The sequence below is a fragment of the Sinohyriopsis cumingii genome, chromosome 7, assembly GCF_028554795.1.
Source record: "Sinohyriopsis cumingii isolate HCF-2022 chromosome 7, ASM2855479v2, whole genome shotgun sequence".
NCBI classification, from domain to species: domain Eukaryota; kingdom Metazoa; phylum Mollusca; class Bivalvia; order Unionida; family Unionidae; genus Sinohyriopsis; species Sinohyriopsis cumingii.
Window position 1 is genome coordinate 16,096,228 of NC_142967.1, and position 20,914 is coordinate 16,117,141.

At 37.0% G+C, this 20,914-nt stretch overlaps 1 protein-coding gene across 1 annotated transcript in view; it reads right to left on the reverse strand.

Moving 5' to 3' along the window:
* Positions 1-8,044: 8,044 nt before the first annotated feature.
* The window catches only part of LOC149794774 (solute carrier family 23 member 2-like), a 108,614-nt gene continuing 95,744 nt past the window's right edge, over positions 8,045-20,914 (reverse strand). Inside the window, exons 9-11 of the mRNA XM_089964417.1 lie at positions 14,071-14,344; positions 12,839-12,934; positions 8,045-9,780 (exon numbers count right to left, since the gene is read on the reverse strand). Coding sequence (XP_089820543.1) covers positions 9,572-9,780; positions 12,839-12,934; positions 14,071-14,344 — 579 coding nt within the window. The 3' untranslated portion in view covers positions 8,045-9,571. The remainder of the gene's footprint in view (positions 9,781-12,838; positions 12,935-14,070; positions 14,345-20,914) is intronic.

Here is a 20,914-nt window from a genome sequence, read left to right on the forward strand (position 1 = left end):
TTACACTTTCAAACAGGCTTAAATGTTATTTTGCAGCTTCTGTGAGATTTTGACAGATTTGCAAACCTATGTTGTATGCAGTGACATGAATTAGTTGATCTTATTATGAAATAATTTTGTTATTATACCAAACGAGCTATTGAAATCACCATTAAAGTTTTGTCACATTGTTAAGCTAACTAGTATGTGCTGAGTTTAAGATATTTTGAAATGTTACAAAATTATGCTTAGCAAGATTTTGTTTTTTTAAAGTCTCGGAAGACAACATTTACAATGCTACATTTATGGCCATAACTTAGTCTCGTAAATCCAAAATATGTGATTGTATTGTGTGTAAAATAAAATTAGCTTTAAATGTTTCACTGTCATTAATTTTAGTAATTAAACTAGCGTGGAATGTTCCAATATCTTAACACCTAGTGACGAAACTGAAGTTTACTTCTCCAATATCGCAACATTTGGTGACGACACTTACTTTTGTTCTTGCAATATCACACACTTTAATGTACAACCTGACCTACACTGCTGCAGTGGACTCCATTTTAATGAAACAAAATTACTTTTAGTGCAGAAGAAGGATTCATTTCGGTCAAGAAGCATGTTCTTACGGAAGCAGTATTTTTAAAATATAGTGATGAGAACGTACCATTCCTTTGCAGTGGCGAATCTGATTTTTGCGGTAGCATACAACTTTAGTAAAGAGACTGGTCTACATTGTTGCAGTAGCGTCCGCATAGTGAAGAAACGGCTTTTAGTTTCCAGTATCACACAATTTAATGAAAACATAGGGCATCTACTGTTGCAGTAGCAACCACTTTAGTCTTGAATCGGATTTTTACTTCTGCAAGAGCATATCATGTTGGTGAAGAAGCTGACTTTAAATTTTTGCAGTATTATACACTTTAGTGAAGACACTGACTTTTACTCTTCCAGAAAAACACTTTAGTGTAGGCCTTGGCTTTTACTGTTTCATTAGCACGCAATTTAGTGCATATACGGGCTGTTCCTGTTGCAGGATTAGCCATTTTATTGAGGAAACTACCTTCTGCTTGTGGAATAGAACAAATCTGAATCAAGATACTGACTTTTACTGTTGCCACGCTCACAATGTAGTCACAAAACTGGCTTTGAATGTTCCATTATCACCCATTATCCTGAAGGCAATGACTTTTCACTGTTGCAGTTGCGTATAAATTTAGTTATGAAACTGACATTTACTGCTTCCGTATCATAGATCTTAGCTATGTAAACTCACTTTTACTCTTAACAAAAAATTGGCTTTTGCTGTTAGAATAACACATACTTTTGTGAATACATAGTTTGAATTGCAGTAGGTACAAATTTAATTAAGCTACTTAATTACTGCTGCAATAGCGTAGAATACAGTAAGCACACTGATTTTTCCTGGCGTCGAAGCACATAGCTTCGGAATAGCCATACTTACGGTCGCATGACTTTTTAATCAAGCGAGCTAATAAAGTCGTTATGACGGTTTCCATGCACAAATAATGGTGTCGATTCAGTACGACATAAACTTAAATTATAAGACCCATACTGATTTCCTAATGATTTTCACATGAGGTGGATTTTGCTGACATATAATTTTCATCAATTATTTTCCTATATCAAAATATGTGTACAGTAAAGACGAACAACTGTGTGATCCACTAGGCGATCGTAGACTCTATACGCAACATCAAATTCAAAACCATATCAGTGTTTGGTCCGTTACTTACAATTCCAAAGGAGGCAAAATATAAAAACAATGTTAAAAAATCTTGTCTGGTAAAAATGAATTCGTTATAGCAAGATATGTACATTTTCGTCATCTTGTAGGAGTACATTCGATTCACATGATTTGTTTCTTGCAATACCAAATCGTTTAAAACGCACTGAGTGGGATCTACTTTGGGAATAATAACAATCGTCAATTCATTCAATAATTTTGAAAGAGTTCCTTGACACGCACTCAGTTACCATATGACTCGAGCAGTGTTTGAGTGTGGAATGTAAATGAATGTCTAGTTTTATCAACAGATTTAATTGTATTGGCATAGTATCTGTTTATTTCCATAAAAAAAAGTAATTTCAAATGTGTGGTTATTATGTTGGCATGATCTAGGAAAATGTCCACATTGATAAAAATAAATGTGTCAAAATACATACAAAGATCGATGACAAACGAGAACTTTATAAATTAAACTTTCGCAGTAATTGTTGAATAGGCTATTAGAGCTGTGAGTGAGCGGTATGAATTTATAATCAAATCAATGGTACATATTTTCAATATTATTTTGCAACTTGAATTTTTAAAAAAAATATGTCTGCATGCGAGTGTCTCTTTCCAGCAGAGTCCAATGTAAAAATGGACAAAGGCCTTAATGGTGTGGACTATGAAATCAGTATAGTGAGCATCAATGCTATAAATGGGTCCTGTCCTGTTCGAGACAAACACTTAGATTCAAGTAGTAAGTATTTGTGTAGGGTCTAACGGCACGTCAGCACAATCGTAGCTATATATTACTGATTCAAATGTTAACCTTGACAATTATAGAATTAAATGGCTAAAAATTGAGACATATAAACCTTCTAAATAAAGATTAGCATATACTCCGAAAACATAAAAGTTTAAGCTGTTAGAATTCCTTCAGAGTTATATCAAATAAATGTTAGCCGTATAAGCCAAGTACAATAAATAAAGTATCAAATATTTTATTTTTCAAAAACATATTTCTTCAAAAGGTCCCATATTTTTTCTTCCTTCCTGAATGAGTTTACACATAAAACGTTACGTCTCACAGGGTTGAAGTCGATTCACTCTAGAAAATCCAGATCAAGAAAGACAAAAGAGGAATCTTCAATTCAGCTCGGAAATATACGAGCTTCCTGACTTTTAAATTGATCAAAGAATATTATCAAAAAGTGCATGGTTCGTTTTTTTTAATGAGTCAAAACAAATTACCATCAACATATTCACATCCAGGATTGCGAAACAGAAATTAATTTAACAGCTGATTTGATCTGGCTACTTTTTTGTGTCGATATATTGATGGATTAATTTGATTTGGCAACTTATTCTGGGGATCGATTGGTTCATTGATTTGATTTTTCTACTTATTGAGGTCGATCGATTAGTACATTTATTTTATTCGGCTACTTATTCAGGTCGATCGATTAGTATATTTATTTGATTTGGCTACTTATTCAGCTCGATTGATTGGTACATTGATTTGATTTGGCTATTTATTTAGATCGATTGATTGGTACTTTAATTTGATTTGGGTACTTAATCGGGTCGATTGATTGATACATTGATTTGATTTGGCTATTTATTCAGATCGATTGATTGGTACGTTAATTTGATTTGGGCATTTAATCGGGTCGATAGAGTAATACATCGATTTGATTTGGCTATTTATTCAGGTCGATAGATTAGTACATTGATTCGATTTGGGTACTTAATCCGGTCGATAGATTGATATCTTGATTTGATATGGCAACTAATTTGGGTCAATTGAGTGGTACATTGATTTTATTAGGTTACTTATTGAGATCGATCGAGAGGTACATTATTCAATTGGGCCACTTATTCCGATTGATCGATTGATTTCATTTGGTCGATTGATTGATGCAATGATAGCGACAATATTTATTAGACAAGCAGATTAAAAGGATTCGTATATAAAAATGGTCTACGGTCGACATGTAATCAGCCCAAGTTGTATGACCTTATTATGTCGCAAGTTTGAGTTCAACGTTTCATTTAATCTAAGCTCTGTAATGAACTGAAATCAAAATATATTATAGAGGAATTAGTAATTGTAAATCTTCCTGTATTTAAAATATGAGACAAAATTTAAACGCAGATTATACCCAAGTGCAGACCTTGTTTAAAAAGAGTTAGAATGCTTGATATATCTTCCTGACGATTTTTGGCAGCGGAAATAAATTAAAAACCGCAGCTTTTACAACTATTTGCCTTTTGCTCGTTTACCCAGGATACTGTGAACTAATACATTTTGTGTTTCGTGTTGTATACTAACTTTCAAAATGCGTGCATGTAGTTCAAGTAACGTGCCTGGAATTGACATAATGTTTGAATTCAACTTTTGTTTCAAAGCCATCTGGAGATTGCTAGTACTATTGTTTCCGCTCAAGAGTCAGACTTTGACGATTTAAACCGAAAGAGTTATTGGTGGTATGTAAAGTGAATCAATCGTCTTTAAGCAGCCAGTCAAACTAATTGGTGATATAATCAGTCGTTAGAGGCAAACATTAGGACCTATGGTCTTCAAGCAGCCAGTCAAACTAATTAGTGATTTAGTCAGTCGTTAGAGACAAACATTAAGACCTATGGATAATAATATATGACTGAATTTCAGGAAAGGAAATAATTTTATATTGGTTGGAATAGAGAGAAAGAGAGAGACACAACATGAAAAAGAAGCAACAAAATCGGACATTTCTTGTAAGTTACCTCAAAAGATGATGTGGGTATTCGAGATACGAAACAGTTACAATTGTTATTATCAGCAAGACGTCCATTAGTCGAGGTGGATAATAAGACTTAAGACAAAAGTAAAAGTTATTCAGACAAGTGACTGGCTCTACCAATCATATAAAACAAAGACACAGAGTTCAATGTTGTATTGGAGTAATAATGATTTGTTTATTGGTGTTTCACTACATATCAACACATCAAGGGTTACATCATTCCAAGATGGTCGAAGTAAGCTCCCTTTGTGAATGGACACAAGCTTGTCTGAACATGATATAAACTCGCACCTTCCTTCTTTATCCACTTTGGCCTCTTCTTTGACTCGTACCCTTCTTGATCCACTGTGGCCACTTCTTTGACCCGTATCTTTCTTTATCTACTGTACTCCCCGCTTTGACTCATATCCTTCTTGATCCACTCTGGGCCTGTCTTTGACTTGTACCGTTCTTGATCCACTGTAGCTCCCTCTTTAACTCGTACCTTTCTTGATCGACTATGACCCCCTCTTTGAGTCGTACCCTTCATGACCCAATGAGGAGCCCGCTTTGACTCGCACCTTTCTTGATCCACTGTGGCCCTGTCTTAGACTCGTACCTTTCTTGATCCACTGTGGCCCCATCTTTTACTAATGGAAATACGGTTAATGACTCAGGGCATGATGGGTTCAAAAAAACGAAAAATAATTTTAACTTATAAATGCACCAAATAATGTATACATATACAACTACACTAAATAACTTTCACATATAAATACAGTAAATACTTGTTATATATAAATACATGTACACCGAATAATTTTCACATAAATACCAGAATTGATAAGAGTGTTCTTCGAAATTGGAATGTAGATACTTTGTTTCAATTTCAGACACAAGCTGGTGAGAAATTAATTTCATCCAATACGACTGATACTGTAACAGCGATGATTTGTAAATTAACTTTGCAAGTATTGTCGCTGGTCATATCCAGGTCTAGTTATTTTCCTCTAAATTAACCCGTAATCCTTTACATATTTAAAATGCAGGAATCGACTTATTCAAAGACGAAAATAAGAAAATTGCATCTAAGAAATAACGCTAATGAGAAAACAGGGATTACAACTCACAATGACACATTTTCCTTCAGAAGAAGAATGATTTGTTCCGGCTTTATTTTCGAAGATCAAATGGGCTTTACTGAGTAAAGAATCCATTCAAATCCATATAATGAAATTTTGAATCGTGTTCTAACAGAATAAACTATTTTGTAAAAAAAACTCTTAGAATTATGTCCTTTAGCATAATACAATAACAACACGGGCAACGTTTGTTTTGATACCTGTCACACAGCGGGTACTGGAACAAACTGAGATGTGCATTAGAAACTAACGCCATAATCAGTCATAATAAATAAGGCAGTCATAAACCAAATCATCACATTTATTGCAAGGCGTTCATTGCATATATTGCATTCCTGGCTTCCATGAGCTGCATAGTAATACATCCATTGTACAACAATATAAGATTAACTTGTCGGAAGATATAATTTAGTTAACAAACAAGAATATGAATAATTAGTACTAATACATTTCTGTTATGATATAATTTGTTAAAAATGCTGAAAGTAAATACAAACTTGCAGTTTTACTTTCGATAGTATGTCTCATGGAAAAACTGTATCAGACTGTAAAACAGTTCCGTAAAATAGCATCGTAGTGTGCTATGACGATTCCACTGCAGGCAAAGCGGGCCGAAATGGTACAGGTGGCACCTGGCGAGGAAGACCGACGACGTGTCGCTTAATAAGGTCCAGAATTCAAACGTTCGCCGTTATCACAAGTGAACAGAATCCAAAACAGAGACGCCTTGAAGTGTCTCTCGAAGATGCGTCAGGGAATATTATCAACGTTGAACCAAGCGGGTGATATAGCACTGCCTTCTGGAATAAAGGTTGACATTATTCTCCATGTGGATGTTACCACGTCTAGTCATGTAACCGAATATAGCTTTGCACCATCTATAGCATCACAACCATGGTTTGATAGTAGTTTCTGTGTAATCCAAAACCATAAAGACACGAAGGCCATCAATAAATAATGTGACAAACGTTAAGCGAAAATCATCAAGAAGTTTGGAATATGCCTATATATATATATATATATATATATATATATATATATATATATATATATATATATAGAGAGAGAGAGAGAGAGAGAGAGAGAGAGAGAGAGAGATGTAATAGTTGTGTTGGTTAGAGGGAAGGTGAAATTTGGTTGTACATGGTCATATGCTTGCGACACACGTGCATTGTACGCTTTCAAGAGTCCCATCAATATATACTTGTCCCGATCCTGTGACTAATGCAGTTAAGTCGACTCAAACAACGCAGACTATAACATGAGGTGCCTTAGCGGACAAAAGTTGGTCCAATAAGGACATATGAGCTGAGATTTCACTGTTGTATTTCGAGGATTCTAATTTCACATACTGAATCAAAAAGGTTTGTGTTGAATTTTCCACTGTATATACCAAACGTTTAGATTGTATATGTTGAATTACACAGCAGTGACTGAAGGTTTGATTGTGCTTTCCAGAATTGTTATTTTTATATGCTGGAATGATATGTGGATGCTAAGTACTACATTTTGTGGTCACGATAACCAGTTTAATAATTACAAATATTATCCAGCATTAAGATGCACCAATGTGTTGCCAATGCAAACAACTTCACTTTAAACCCTTTCTTGCACTCAGAAATACATCATGACTGTAGAAAGCAATCAATAAAGTGAAATATTTCCTAAAATAAAGTATTCCTCCATACTCAGGAAAGCGCAAACAGCGATCAGCATGGCAACAGTTTAAGTACGTATAATGACGTCCACGTCTTACAAATGTGTTGCTGATCAGTTAATTATACTTGTGTGGTTGATTACTTATATATACATGTGTTGCTGATTACTTATATGTACATGTGTTGCTGATTACTTATATATACACGTGTTGCTGATTACTAATATATACATGTGTTGCTGATTACCTATATATACATGTGTTGCTGATTACGTATATATGCATGTGTTGCTGATTACTTATATATACATGTGTTGCTGATTACTTATATATACATCTATTGCTGATTACTTATATATACATGTGTTGCTGATTACCTATATATACATGTATTGCTGATTACTTAAACTCACCAGAGTTCCTAGATCGAAGATTTGAGGTCCGTGCAAGGTTAATTATGATCATCGTTGAACTGCACGAGAACAAGACTCTTAATAATAATAATAATAATATCATCATGATTATTATTATTATTATTATTATTATTCTCCTTATTATTATTATTATTATTATTATTATTAATCGTTTTGTCGGATGGATATACTTAACTCCCAAGGTCGTGCAGTATTTACATTCGAAAAACTCGTTCATATTTTCCTATACAAATGTAGTAGCCTATAAATATTGCCGTCTTCAAACAATACATTAAAAGCATCGTGATCCATGTACATAATTTGCCTCATGCATGTAATAGCTACAACTTCACAAAACGTAGGGTCTTCACCGTTTATTTTTTCATTTGAAAATTAAAACAAACATGTTACAAGCCAGATATCAGTGCTGCCCCGATGGCGCAAGCTTCGTCGCAGAGTGACAGGGTCATGTGCATAGAACGAGACAGAGCTCCAAGGGAAGGGAAGTAAATGATCATAGATGGCAGTTTACTTAGTTGGTCAGTCATTTGCTTAAATCAGTAAGGTCCTAGACTATTACACATTTACTCTCAGTTTACGGCTCACTCGTTCACTTTTTTTTATTGACAAAATAGTATATGTCTCTATATTCGTATATCAGTATGTTCTGTTCCTTTTTTAAACGCGTACTTCATTATCATCGATCACTGTAAGAATAAGTATATAACATTAATCCGTTGATCCTTTGATTTCCTCCAATCAAGTTGTTTCCTAGATGATCAGTTACCGCATCTTTGTTTTCTCCCTTTCCATCTCGATAGGTAATATTTAAAAACAAAACATTATTTTATTAGCTCGGTTGAGGATACTAGTAAGGTTTTAACACAAAGATACCATATGTTTCAGTATTAGAGAGTTCTGACGCATGGATCTGACAATAAACAGTAAGAGAATTGGCTATGTTGTTAGGTCTAAAATGATGTCGTTTGATTGAATGTAGTGGTCGTGAAAGTGATCCAACAATATTTTCGTAATAACATGCACATATATGTGGATGGGGCTCAGAAGTAATATATGAGAGACAATCGAGTAATAATTTGAATTAGACAGTAAATCATCGTATTTTATTTTTTGTCAATGGGCGACAATCCAAAATATCAACCTATTTAAAATGAATATAGTGGCCCAGTCATCTAATATATTACCTACTACTTTAATTATGCACTCATTATATTGAACCCTATTCCGCCCGTGTTTATAATAACTGGTAGTGAATTTATCTCAAATGAGTAATAAAGCATACGAAACTTTGTCGCCTTTACTTCGATTTCATGATTGAATGACATTTGCATTTTCAGTTATTTGCTCTTTAAAGAAGAAAACAAATTGGAGAGTTTCGCCAAATTTTAAAACGATAAACTTTTGTTAGCGATTATAAAGTCTTTATTGAATGATATATATGTGTCTCAGGAAATACGATCTAATATTTCTTCAGTGAAATATTATGCCTCTTTGCATTCCGAAATGTAATTTTATATCACAATGGCGAGTCTCTGAATTACAAAACTTCTTGATATGTATAACCAACATATTCTTTGAGCAAATGATGAAAGAAGCATGGCATACTATGCACAGATCTAGCAAACGAGAAATGAGGTATGGCATACTATGCAAAGCTCTAGCAAACGAGAAACAGGCATGGCATATTTTGCAAATATCTAGCAAAAGAATAAACATGCATGACAAAACTTCGCAAAGATCAAGTATCGGTGACAGACAATAGGTATTGAACTATTCTTGTGATTTGTTCTGATGAAATATATAACCAGTTTATTTAAGCTAACAGCTTTTCTATTTGGCGAAATCTATGGTCAGTTTATTTTAGCTCATGACCATTCTTTTTCATCATTGAGCGAAGGCTTGGGTAGAAAAGGAATGTACTTCAGAATCTTCAGTTTAAGTATTCTTTTAGGCAAGAGAGGCAAGTAGACTTCGAGTCCCTCGAGATAGTCATTCTTTGTCAGCTCCATATCATCTGGCCCCGAGTTGTCCTCTTGTATTTTCAATGAGGAAACACCACGCTCAAGTTTTGTACCTAGAATGGAGAAATATATATTCCGTTGTCAGTTTTGTACATAGAATGGAGAAAGAGGTTCAATTTTCATTATTACTTGTTGTGAATTGGCTACAAACTACGATGCCTTGCGGAACAAAATCATTCATTTTTATTAAGGCATCAATCCAAGGTATTATGTTTGTAATCGATAGATTACGTGTCTTACTTGATCAAAACATTTAACCTATTCAATACTAAATTTAAAGAAAGCTATTTTTTTGTCTCTAGTTGGTGGCACTAGATATAAGATGAAAATAAGTAGACAAGTGAACTATATAGACTTAAAGATGAATAAGTACCAGAACGAATCAGGGCGTGTTTTGAATACACATCTGCTTGCAGCGATGGCATCTTGGTTTGATCCCATTCCTAAATTTGTAAGTATACGTCAGTACCGGGAAGATCGTTTTCATAATTACTAGAAAATACTCGCTGTAGACGAATGAAAATTGGGAGGTATATTTTAATTGCATTTGTAAATTATCTGACTATATTTTTTTCTCATTAAAGCAATATTTCCAGTTTGTATAGTTTTTAATGTTTTGGAAGTGCGCTTTCTTTGATAAAACCAACGCTATCAAAATAATGCGTAGAATACTTGACCTACGCGTATGTCTGTGACATGCGTGTTCGTGACTTATATATGCGACCCGATTAGATCAATGTCTGTGGCATGCGTGTTCGTGCCCCATGTTGACGACCCGATTAGATCTATATCTGCTGCATGCGTGTTCGTGTCCTATGTAGACGACCGATTAGATCAATGTCTGTGACGTGCATGTTTGTGCCCTATGTAGACGACCTGATTAGATCAAAGTCTGTGACATGCTATTTCGTGCCCTATGTAGATGACCCAATTAGATCTATGTATGTGATACGCATGTTTGTGCCCTATGTAGACGACATGATTAGATCAATGACCGTGACATGCAAGTTCGTGCCCTATGTAGATGACCCGATTATATATATGTATGTGGCATGCATGTTTGTGCCCGAGGTAGGCGACCCGATTATATGAATGCCTGTGATACGCGTGTTCGTGCCCTATGTAGATGACCCGATTAGATCAATGTGTGTGGCATTCGTGATCGTGCCCTATGTAGACGACCCGATTTGATCTATGCATGAGGCATGAATATTCGTACCCTGTGTTGACGTCTCAACGGGATGTATGTGTATGGCATGTATGTTCGTTGACTATGTACACAACCCGCTTAAATTTATGAGCCATTTAAATGCTTTTCGCAAGCATTATAAACTTTCCAAGCCTTTTTGTCTTCATCCGGGGCACAGGCGCTCGTTACAAATAAAATTAGTAGTATCCGTCAATGAATAGAGGGCTGGTGGTCTAACCTGTACAATATAACACATTACAAATAAAATTATGAGTATCCGTGAATGAATAGGGGGCTGGTGGTCTAAACCTGTAACAATATAACACAAGGGAAGACACGAGTCCGCGCCCCTCGGTAGTTCCAACCCTGCTAGTTTATCCCAACTTCATCTGCTAATTTCCAACTCAAGCCAGTCTTAATCAAGAATAGTTCAATTTTCAAAACAGCTCGATCCACTTCGTTCAGTTTGTAACATACTGGAGAAAATGCGAGAATTGTTCGCCGATTTTGACACCTGGACAAATACAGGCAAGGAAGTGCCGTTTGCATTCGGATAATCTTGGATGTCACCACTAAGCGAAAGGTAAGAGCTAATTCGGATACACCTAATTTTATTTGTAACGAGGCCCTGTGATCCAGAGCGCACGTTTTCGTAAACAATTTTTAGATTAGCTTGCTACGGGTTGAGCATTCAGGAACCTTAACTTTGAAGTATGTGTGATGTGATTTGGACTTTTAACGTAGCTTTAACAATATTTCAGTCATATCACTAAGATGTCTGCAGTGTGGCAGTTTATAGTGATGTCTAGCACTGGGTCATCATGCCGCAGACATGTAGCATGATGTCCCACCCAGTCACATTATCCTGACACCAGGCCGACCAGTCCTAACACTAACCTCTTAATGCTGAGCGCCAGGCGAGGCAGCTGTTAGTACCATTTTTGTAAGTCTTTGGTATGACTCGGCCGGGAATCGAACCCACAACCTCCCGCATCTGAGGCGGATGCCTCTAACCGGTAGGCCACAGGAGCGGTCAACTCTGAAGCATGCATGCCAAATAGAATACCGAAATTGTGTATTTTCATGAGAACTTTAAAAAACAATAAAAGTCACCCAGACAAAACTTTTAATTAACAGGCTGATTTCGAAGGATCTGGCTTCAAAACCTTTGACAACAATACAAATTAACTGAAATAAATTTACAGTCAGAAACCTTTATTAAAAACGTTACAAGTGACAAACTGTGATTATAAATACCGTGTGAAGACTGCTAAATATTAAACTGTAATAAATAAGGACAATAATTTTACATAGACCCAACGGAAACACATCTCAAGCAGTATTCGTTGGTCAGTAAGTGATTTACGATACACATGAAAACGATATCGCTCCGAAACACTTGGAATAAAGTGCCTTGCACATGGACGCACCACGGCACCCGACTCTGACTAATCCGGTGTTAGAATTCGAACTCATTCCCTTCAGGTCTCGTGTCTGACGCTCAAACATCAGCCACTGCGTCTTCATTAAATAACAGGAAAAATAAATTGGAAACCAATCGTAGGCCACTCAAAAAAGATTCACACAATTATTTTATGTTAGAAACGACTACCGAAATGAGAAAATATTAGATCATGTATACCAGAACACGATCAATAATTGACTGGTCCGTTAGTTTCCATTTATCACAGAACATATGGGACGTAATTTGTGTTGTGCCAAACCCTTTACAAGATGGATAATTATGCAACATACGAGATAATCAGATGAATGTAAAATACCCGCATCATCATAATGTGAATTTCTAATTCGCTTAAATATTGTAATTTAAGCTCCGACAAGTATTATTTCCTATATCATGCAAATTAAATATTTCATTTTGTAAACTGTGTTGTATTGTAATAAAACTTGTGTGCCCTTACCATGTACCGTATTGTCCAGGATAAAAGCCAAAGCCATACCACCGAGTGCAGGATTAGCTACGATCATGGTCAATATGCCATCAACTTGTTTAGCACCTGGAATGTATGCATACAGTTTACTCTTGCAAATATGTTCGATTACACGATAAAGACTAAAGACACTATGTAATACCATAGCATAAAATGAATCAATCAATTAGTCATTAAAACCCTTAAATTGTAATGAACCCCACCAAATCATGCCCGATTGCGAGTATTTATAACTCGGGTTTTCAAAGAGTAGTATTGGAGACTAGACTGCCGTGAAGTGCTTGACGATAATGATCAAACTATGCCACATGGTCCATGACAGCCGTTTTGACATCTATGGTCTTTTTGTTAACCTGCATGTCCTCGAGGGTGAAGCTGTACATTTTAACTCAAAGTCCGATGCACTCTGTGATGGGTTTTTCGTTAGATTTATCTTTGAAATATTCGAATGACTTTTTTGTTGTTGTCATAGTGGAACTGACTCAGAGTGGGATAATCGCTGAGATCAATGAGGTGTTTGAAAAAGTTCAACCCACTTTGATATATCAACCAAATATGAGCCAGAATCCCCTTTGATAACATTGATCCAGAACCCCTTTTGATATATCAACCAAACCTGAGGCAGAACCCTCTTTGATACCTAGAACAACTGAGCCAGAACCCGCTTTGATCTGCTTGACAACACACACACATACATACATACATACATAAATACATACATACATACATACATACATGCATACATAAATGCATACATACATACATACGTATATACATACCTACCTACCTACCTACCTACCCACCTACCTACCTACCTACATACATACATACATACATGCATACATAAATACATACATACATACATACATACATACCTACCTACCTACCCACCTACCTACCCACCTACATACATACATACATACATGCATACATAAATACATACATGCATACATAAATACATACATACATACATGCATACATAAATACATACATAAATACATACATACATACATACATACATACATACATACATAAATACATACATACATACATACATACATACATGCATACATACATTTTGGCAGACAAATGTGGTCGGTGTCTGACTTATTATTATTTACCATTTATTTCACAAGCCAGTCATATGCCACGTTTACTCTAAACTTACAAGAATATATAAATATATTTTACAGTACTAATACCTGTATCGATCCAATTAGGATTTGTCTCTACATAAAGTGGAACAGCCAGTCCCATAAAAAGTGAAATACCAAGGATCGCGAGATTTCTGTTGGACTTTAAAGAAAGTGTCTGTAGATTGGACAACACAACACCATTGTACATTCCAAACATTGTTATCAGAGCACCTCCCAAAACAGGGTATGGTATTGTAATGAATACAGCAGAGAACTTCCCAATAATGCCAAAAAGGATGTAGATCAATCCGACGAAAACAAACACATATCGGCTGGCAACCTGAAAAAAAAATACCCATGGATTTGTTGTTGTTATTTTAACTCAATAATTTATCAATCCTGACATTGTTTTTACTTTTAATTATAATTGCATCTAAATAGGAAGATAAAAAAGAAATTAAAGAAAGAAGGATACAGACATAGACACATACAAATATACAAGGAAGACAATGATACATTCATGCTGTTATTTCTGTTTTGTAATTAAAAAAGGTACACAGATATATAAGGAAAGAAGTGCACAAATATTAAAGAAATAAGTACGTACATATATAAAAATAAGTATACAAATATATGAAGAAATTAGTACACAGTGATACAAAGAATGGAAACGAAACTGCGTTTTGCTATAGGCGCGTCCTTTTGAACAGAAAAATTACCAGATACGAATTGTTGCATGAAATTTATAAATAAATATTTCTTTAAGTAATGACAATGTGATGACGATGATTTAAATAATAACAATGTGATGACAATGATTTAAGTAATGACAATGTGATGGATTCGATGGTTTAAGTAATGAAAATGTTACTGATTTGATGATTTAGGTAATGACAATGTAACTGATTCGATGATAAAAATTATTTTGAGGACACACTGTTACCCTCTAAATGCTTGTTTCAGACATTTCTAGCGTTCATCAACCTATATGATATTTGTCATCCTTTAAGATTAGATATCTGTTCATCCTTCCCTCCATGTATCTACAACCTATGTTGCAGCAGTTGCAGCCCAGAGACTTAAAACCAATGTGTATCGGACGATGGGTTGAATCAGAGGAAAAGGTAGTAGTAATAGGGGGCTGTTTACGGACAATGGAAAACCCAGTCAAAAAGGTCGTGGCTACAATTACGGACAAGGTTTTTCAGAACCCCCTGGGCACGTTTGCGGACAATGGGAATTGAACATGGGGAATATTTGGGCTGTTTACGGACAAGAGAAGGTGAAGTTGTTGTATAGGGACAATATGAATGGAACAGGTAGGGTGACGTCACGGTACTGAAGATTGGTAACAATGTGTCAAGAGGCTTACCTCAATCAGACGAAAGTGCAGGAAAACATAAATCAGGTCTGGCGGGACACACACACACACACACACACACACACACACACACACATATATATATATATATATATATATATATATATATATATATATATATATATATATATATATATATATATATATATATATAACACATACAACATACAAACAATGATCGATGAACAGCATTCTATCACACACAAACAACTATACAACCGACTAAAACAATTTTAAACCAAGAAAGCAAATCTTTTTGAGGCATATGAGTGGTTCTTAAAAGGGCCTTTGTTCTTTGTTTACATCATTCCGTTAATATAGAGAGCAGCGCATAGGTCTTTTATTCTTCCTCAAACTTCTTCTGACTTCTGGACCGTAGATGAGGACTCTCTTCAGACAGCCTTGTCTGTCCACATAGATTCGTCTTTTCCAAACGTTTGTATCGGTTCGAGAGTACAATGAATAATGAAAGGGAAGACATTGACCATTTATATATACACTGGTCTGACATGGATATATGGCGTTTAAAATGTAGTCATTTAACTTTTGACAGCGATGGTGAAACGATCACATCACTTCGTAGAGAAAGGAGAATAAATTAAGAGGCAGAAACGTGATTAATCGCCTCGCACAGCAGCTGAAGTCTTGGCTGTAATTCATGCCAATGATTTTGAAGATGTCTTGGGTGAGCCAAAATCAAGAGCCAGAGAGTCTACATCCAACCAAAGTCCACCACCATTAACCCCTCAAAAATACTAATACATTCGAGAGACGGAAAAGCGCTTCTCTATAAAATTTAGAACCACGTTTACACGTACACGGTGAAGTTTAAAGATTTCAAGTAGGAGGTACCGTTGGAAAATGCAGAGGGGTTCATCACCGAGGTGTGGGATTCTTTGTTAACCACACTGAAACAACAATGTCATGCCAAAGAAGGGGATCCGTTGAGACTTTCCATTCATCGCGATAGTTTGAAGTCTCTCGCTCTGATCGAGTTTAGCAGCCCTACAGAACTGACACCCTCCAAAGTCATCGATAAAATTCAATAAGTGCAACAATACAACGACAAGTTTAACATCACCGATGAAAAAGCGACACTGCTTATGACCCACGTGTCTCTTCCCCAAGAGACTGGACGCAAAAAATGTTACTGGTGGACGACCTTCGCAGCACCAAAAAGAGTCTCATCCGAATTAACAAACCTCAACATCAGATGTGTTTAGCCCTTGTCATCGTGGTGGGATGAACGTATGCCGACACGAACGACTCGGTAGAATGGAAAAGAACTTGACAAATTATTCATAAATTGAACAGAGCGAAACAAAGGAGATAAGCAGCACTCATGTTACAGCAAGCTGGGATATCCAATGACACAGCCTGTGGCATTCCTGAAATGCAAAGATTGCAAGATGTTATGGCTCTACGCTACATCTTGAAAGTACACCCTCCTGAAGTGCGCTAACCTTTGTTGTTTCGAGGCAAAGATTTCAAAGACGCGTTTGTTGACTAATGTCACTTTACTGTTGTGAATTTCTCGACACATATGTTCTATAGTCACCAACTGGGAATTAGCGCTATTAAGTCCCTACCAAACTTCCCTGTAGATCTCTTGTAATTCGTTTGGTAATTCTTGACTATTATTTTTAAATGGGGTTTAAATACTTGTCTAGGTGTTTCCAACGTTTAACTTCTAGCCAAGCTGGTTTCTAAAACGAAATGGTATGCCACTAAAATTTTTAGGTCCCACTAAATGTAGGTAGTGAAAATGCAGAGACCATTGAACATGTTCCAGGTAAGCCGAAATGTTCCGCTCCCACTGGTGTAGTGGCATACAAAAACTGAAGCACTTAACTTTATCCCATTCTCCCAAGTAGCAAAACCCGGCTCCGGGTAATTCTTCGGGGGTAGGTGCTCCAAGATATTTAGGCCATTTTCCTTGGAACGATTTAATTCAATTTTCAAAGTCCCAGTATTCAGGCACACACAGGGATTAAATATTCGTCTTTCAGAGGTTCATTTCGACGAGGGCAGGGTAAAATCCTCAGGAGCTGACTCCTTTTTGATAACATCCGTAGGGGGTAGCTGCATGGTTTCGCGTGGAGGATGATGTTGACAATTAAAATCAATAAAGAGTTCACGATAAGTAGTTATACCAAAGATCCCCATGATGCTTTACAGCATTGCAAGGCACAGCATAGCACTCCACTTGATAATCACCGAATTTGAATGATGTCTGTTTAAAAGGATGTATCCTTCTCGCTTGGTCTTGGTAGTTAGAATGAACTATCGGTCTTGGACGTCGTCCCTTTTTATATGCTTTCCAATATCGACGTGTCCGTACGGCAAAGTGAAGTGATTGGGAAGCCGCACTCGTTTCTGGTACACGATTTGATACACTTTTTCAAAAGGTCAACTGACGATTTGGTGTGTAAGTAAACGTACAATCTTGTGCGGTTTGTAGGTGGTCACATTGAAGTGTCAATCCTGTCCAGACTGCAAGGCTACTTTCAATACCCCAAGGTTCATCACTCAACTGGTGTGATAAGTGAGAGTCAATCCTTTCTCTTTACATTCTGTGTGCACTTCTTGTTTGTTCCGGTATTCGTAGCCGTAATTTTAATGTTAATTGCCGGACCTAGTGGTTCAGGCAAAACCGAATTTTTCAAACCTTTGATCGAACGAAAACATCATTTGATCGATCATCCACCTCAACGAATCGTGTGGTGTTAAAGCCAAGGTGATTCCATCGTGTTTGTGGAAGGCATTCCTGGCGAAGACGACGGAATTGTGTCTGACCCATGTCAAACCCATCTGGTAATTTTCGAAATGTTAGAAGAAAACGAAGAGGAAAATAAACTGTGGTTTACGCGCAAAGGGTATCATCGTAATAACAGTGTCATCTACATCACTCAAAATTTGTTTCAACAAAGTAAAGCCCATCGCACCCATCAGTCTCAATACTCATTACGTGGTCTTTTTTAAAAGCCCTAGAGATAAATCGCAACTGCAAGTCTTAACAAAACAGTTAGGAACGCCTTGGCGGACTCATGCGTACGACGATGGCACTCAAACCCCACACGCCTATTTACTCGTGGATTTAAAATCCACCCACCCCGATTATTTGCAATTTCGAACCCATCTGTTTCACCTCTGGTACTATGACGGAGGGCCTGTCGTGTGCACGTCCCCGTCGTCGACTTAACAAAAAAGTCTTTAAAAACCTCGGACACTTTGGATCTGTCTCACACTGCGTCAACATGACGTCCCTTCAGTCTCATCTTCCAGTCAAACTGATTTGTGCCTTGTGTGGCATCAGTCGCAAAATACTCCACGAATACTTTGATCGTTTCTTAGAAGCCATTCTCAAAGAATTCTTAGGATGGGTTACTGTGACAGCACGTCATTTATTGCAATGCATCATTCACATTCCTCATCAAACCAAGCGCCTTTTTGACAGAAACAATGTAGCCTTGACGAAACTTCCCTATCCCCGCATCGACACTAAAACCAAAAAGCAAATCATTTTGAAACCTGGAGGTAGTAGTCCTCTAAGAGGTGTCATCATGGGCTCCCTCTTAAAATGGGATCATAATGCCCCTAATGTCCTCCACAAGAAATCGTCCACTCCCAAAAAGGCCAAACGAAACAAAAAGAAAAAGAGCAACGGTGTTAAGACCAGGTCACAAAGCAAACAGCCTCAACCCGTAAGAGAGACACATCGGCCGGGACGCAATCTTACATTTGCAAACCACGACCTTCAGCAACAGTGGCCACGCCTCCAGTATCCTCACGTTCTTCCACTTCTCCGTTGCCGGTGATGCCAACCAAACCCAATTTGATACCCATTCTTCCACAGTTGCTGAAACAATCTAAATCCCTGTCTCCGAGAACGTCTAAACTACCAGTGACACCATCTTCCTCTTTAGCTTCAGTACCAGCTGCTCACAAAGTACATGACCCCAAAATCTAAATCCTAGAGAGATCGGGAATATTGCAGAGTTTACTAGATTTGTCCAAACAAGGACTTTCCCAATTTGGCCCTTTGCGAATCCCTCCACTACGTGTGATGCCTGTCATCAAGTTGATACGACGTAAAGTCAATCAGTGGTGACGCATTCCAGTATAACAAATACATGAGGCAAAGAATATGAATCAGTGTTTTTGCGCTCCTGAACACCCAAAGATGTCACCCACCAGAAGCCATTCCTCTTCTAACCCCAAAGGAAAGAAAATAAAAGGACTGCTTCTTCGTTTGATTAAACATGGGGACATGTTGTCCGTTTTGTCTAAAGCTTCTCAACCCATGCGAAAAAAACTCTTTCAAACAGCCGCAAAAGATATCATCGATAACGTGTGCGAATGTTGTTTGAACGTCTTGAAATGTACAACAGCTTTGGCTAAACACCAGAAAAATGCTTAGCCAAAATTGTACACGTTCTTCGACAAATGGTTCAAAAGAAAATACTCATTCATCAAAAGAAAAAGATAGTGGAGGAATGTTTCGCATGTTGTTAGGAACCTTGCTGAAAGGTATATTGGGAACAATGCTGGAAGGACTCATGCGAGGAAGATAAAAAGGACCAAAAAGATAAAATGGACCTCTGGAGTTAAAAGATATCAGTGCCTTAAAGATATCAGTGCCTTACAGACGATGGGTGGAATACCATCGTTGGCAAGAACAACAAATCCAGCAATTGCCTCCCAAATCTCTTTTGACTGAGATGTCCCAGTTACAACACGAATTCATTCAAACACCGTCAGCAGTTCCCATTCCTAGTTAGATTTCAGCGTCCATATTGACCCTTTCCCCACTTCCCAACGAGAAGAACTGAAGGCTTGGGTTAAAAGATGATGTCTTCTCCTCCTTCGACAGCAGTGAACAAGAAAGAAAAGAAACCAAAAGTGAAAAAAAGAAAACAAGACCAAAGACATCCTATTACCACCTCAACCGCCGCCACTAACCTCGACTTCTGCTTGCGAGGCACGTCGGACACGTAAAGACGTTTCCAAACCACCATCTCGCCCCATCCAAAGTAGCATCAGCGAAGAGTGGGTGACTTATAAAAAGTGGAGAAGGTGTTACCCAGTATCAAATGCAATTCATCCCATCATGAAGGTTACGGATGAGTTAAACAAATTGTATAGTGCTCCCAAAACTCGACTGAAAAGTCTCCGTTTACCTCAAATGCAACGATGGTTACAAGAAAAAACAACGTAAGATTTACACAAACCCATTCGACGAAATTTTCAAAACGTCTCACCAGAGTGGAGGGCATTGATCAACAATGGCAATCTGATTTACCGATGTCTCTCATTTGACCACCTACAATCGTGGCTACAAATATTTGTTTTGTATCATGGACGTCCTTTCCAACTTTAAATGGGTCGTGCCATTGATTTCGAGCAATAAATTAGTGCGACCCTTAAAATTGGTGCCCAACTGGACCACCGAATTGTTTCGTGTCACTAAACGAGTGCGTGACCGTCATTCTTCCGTCAATAAATTGGAAGACATGAACGGGGAAGGTT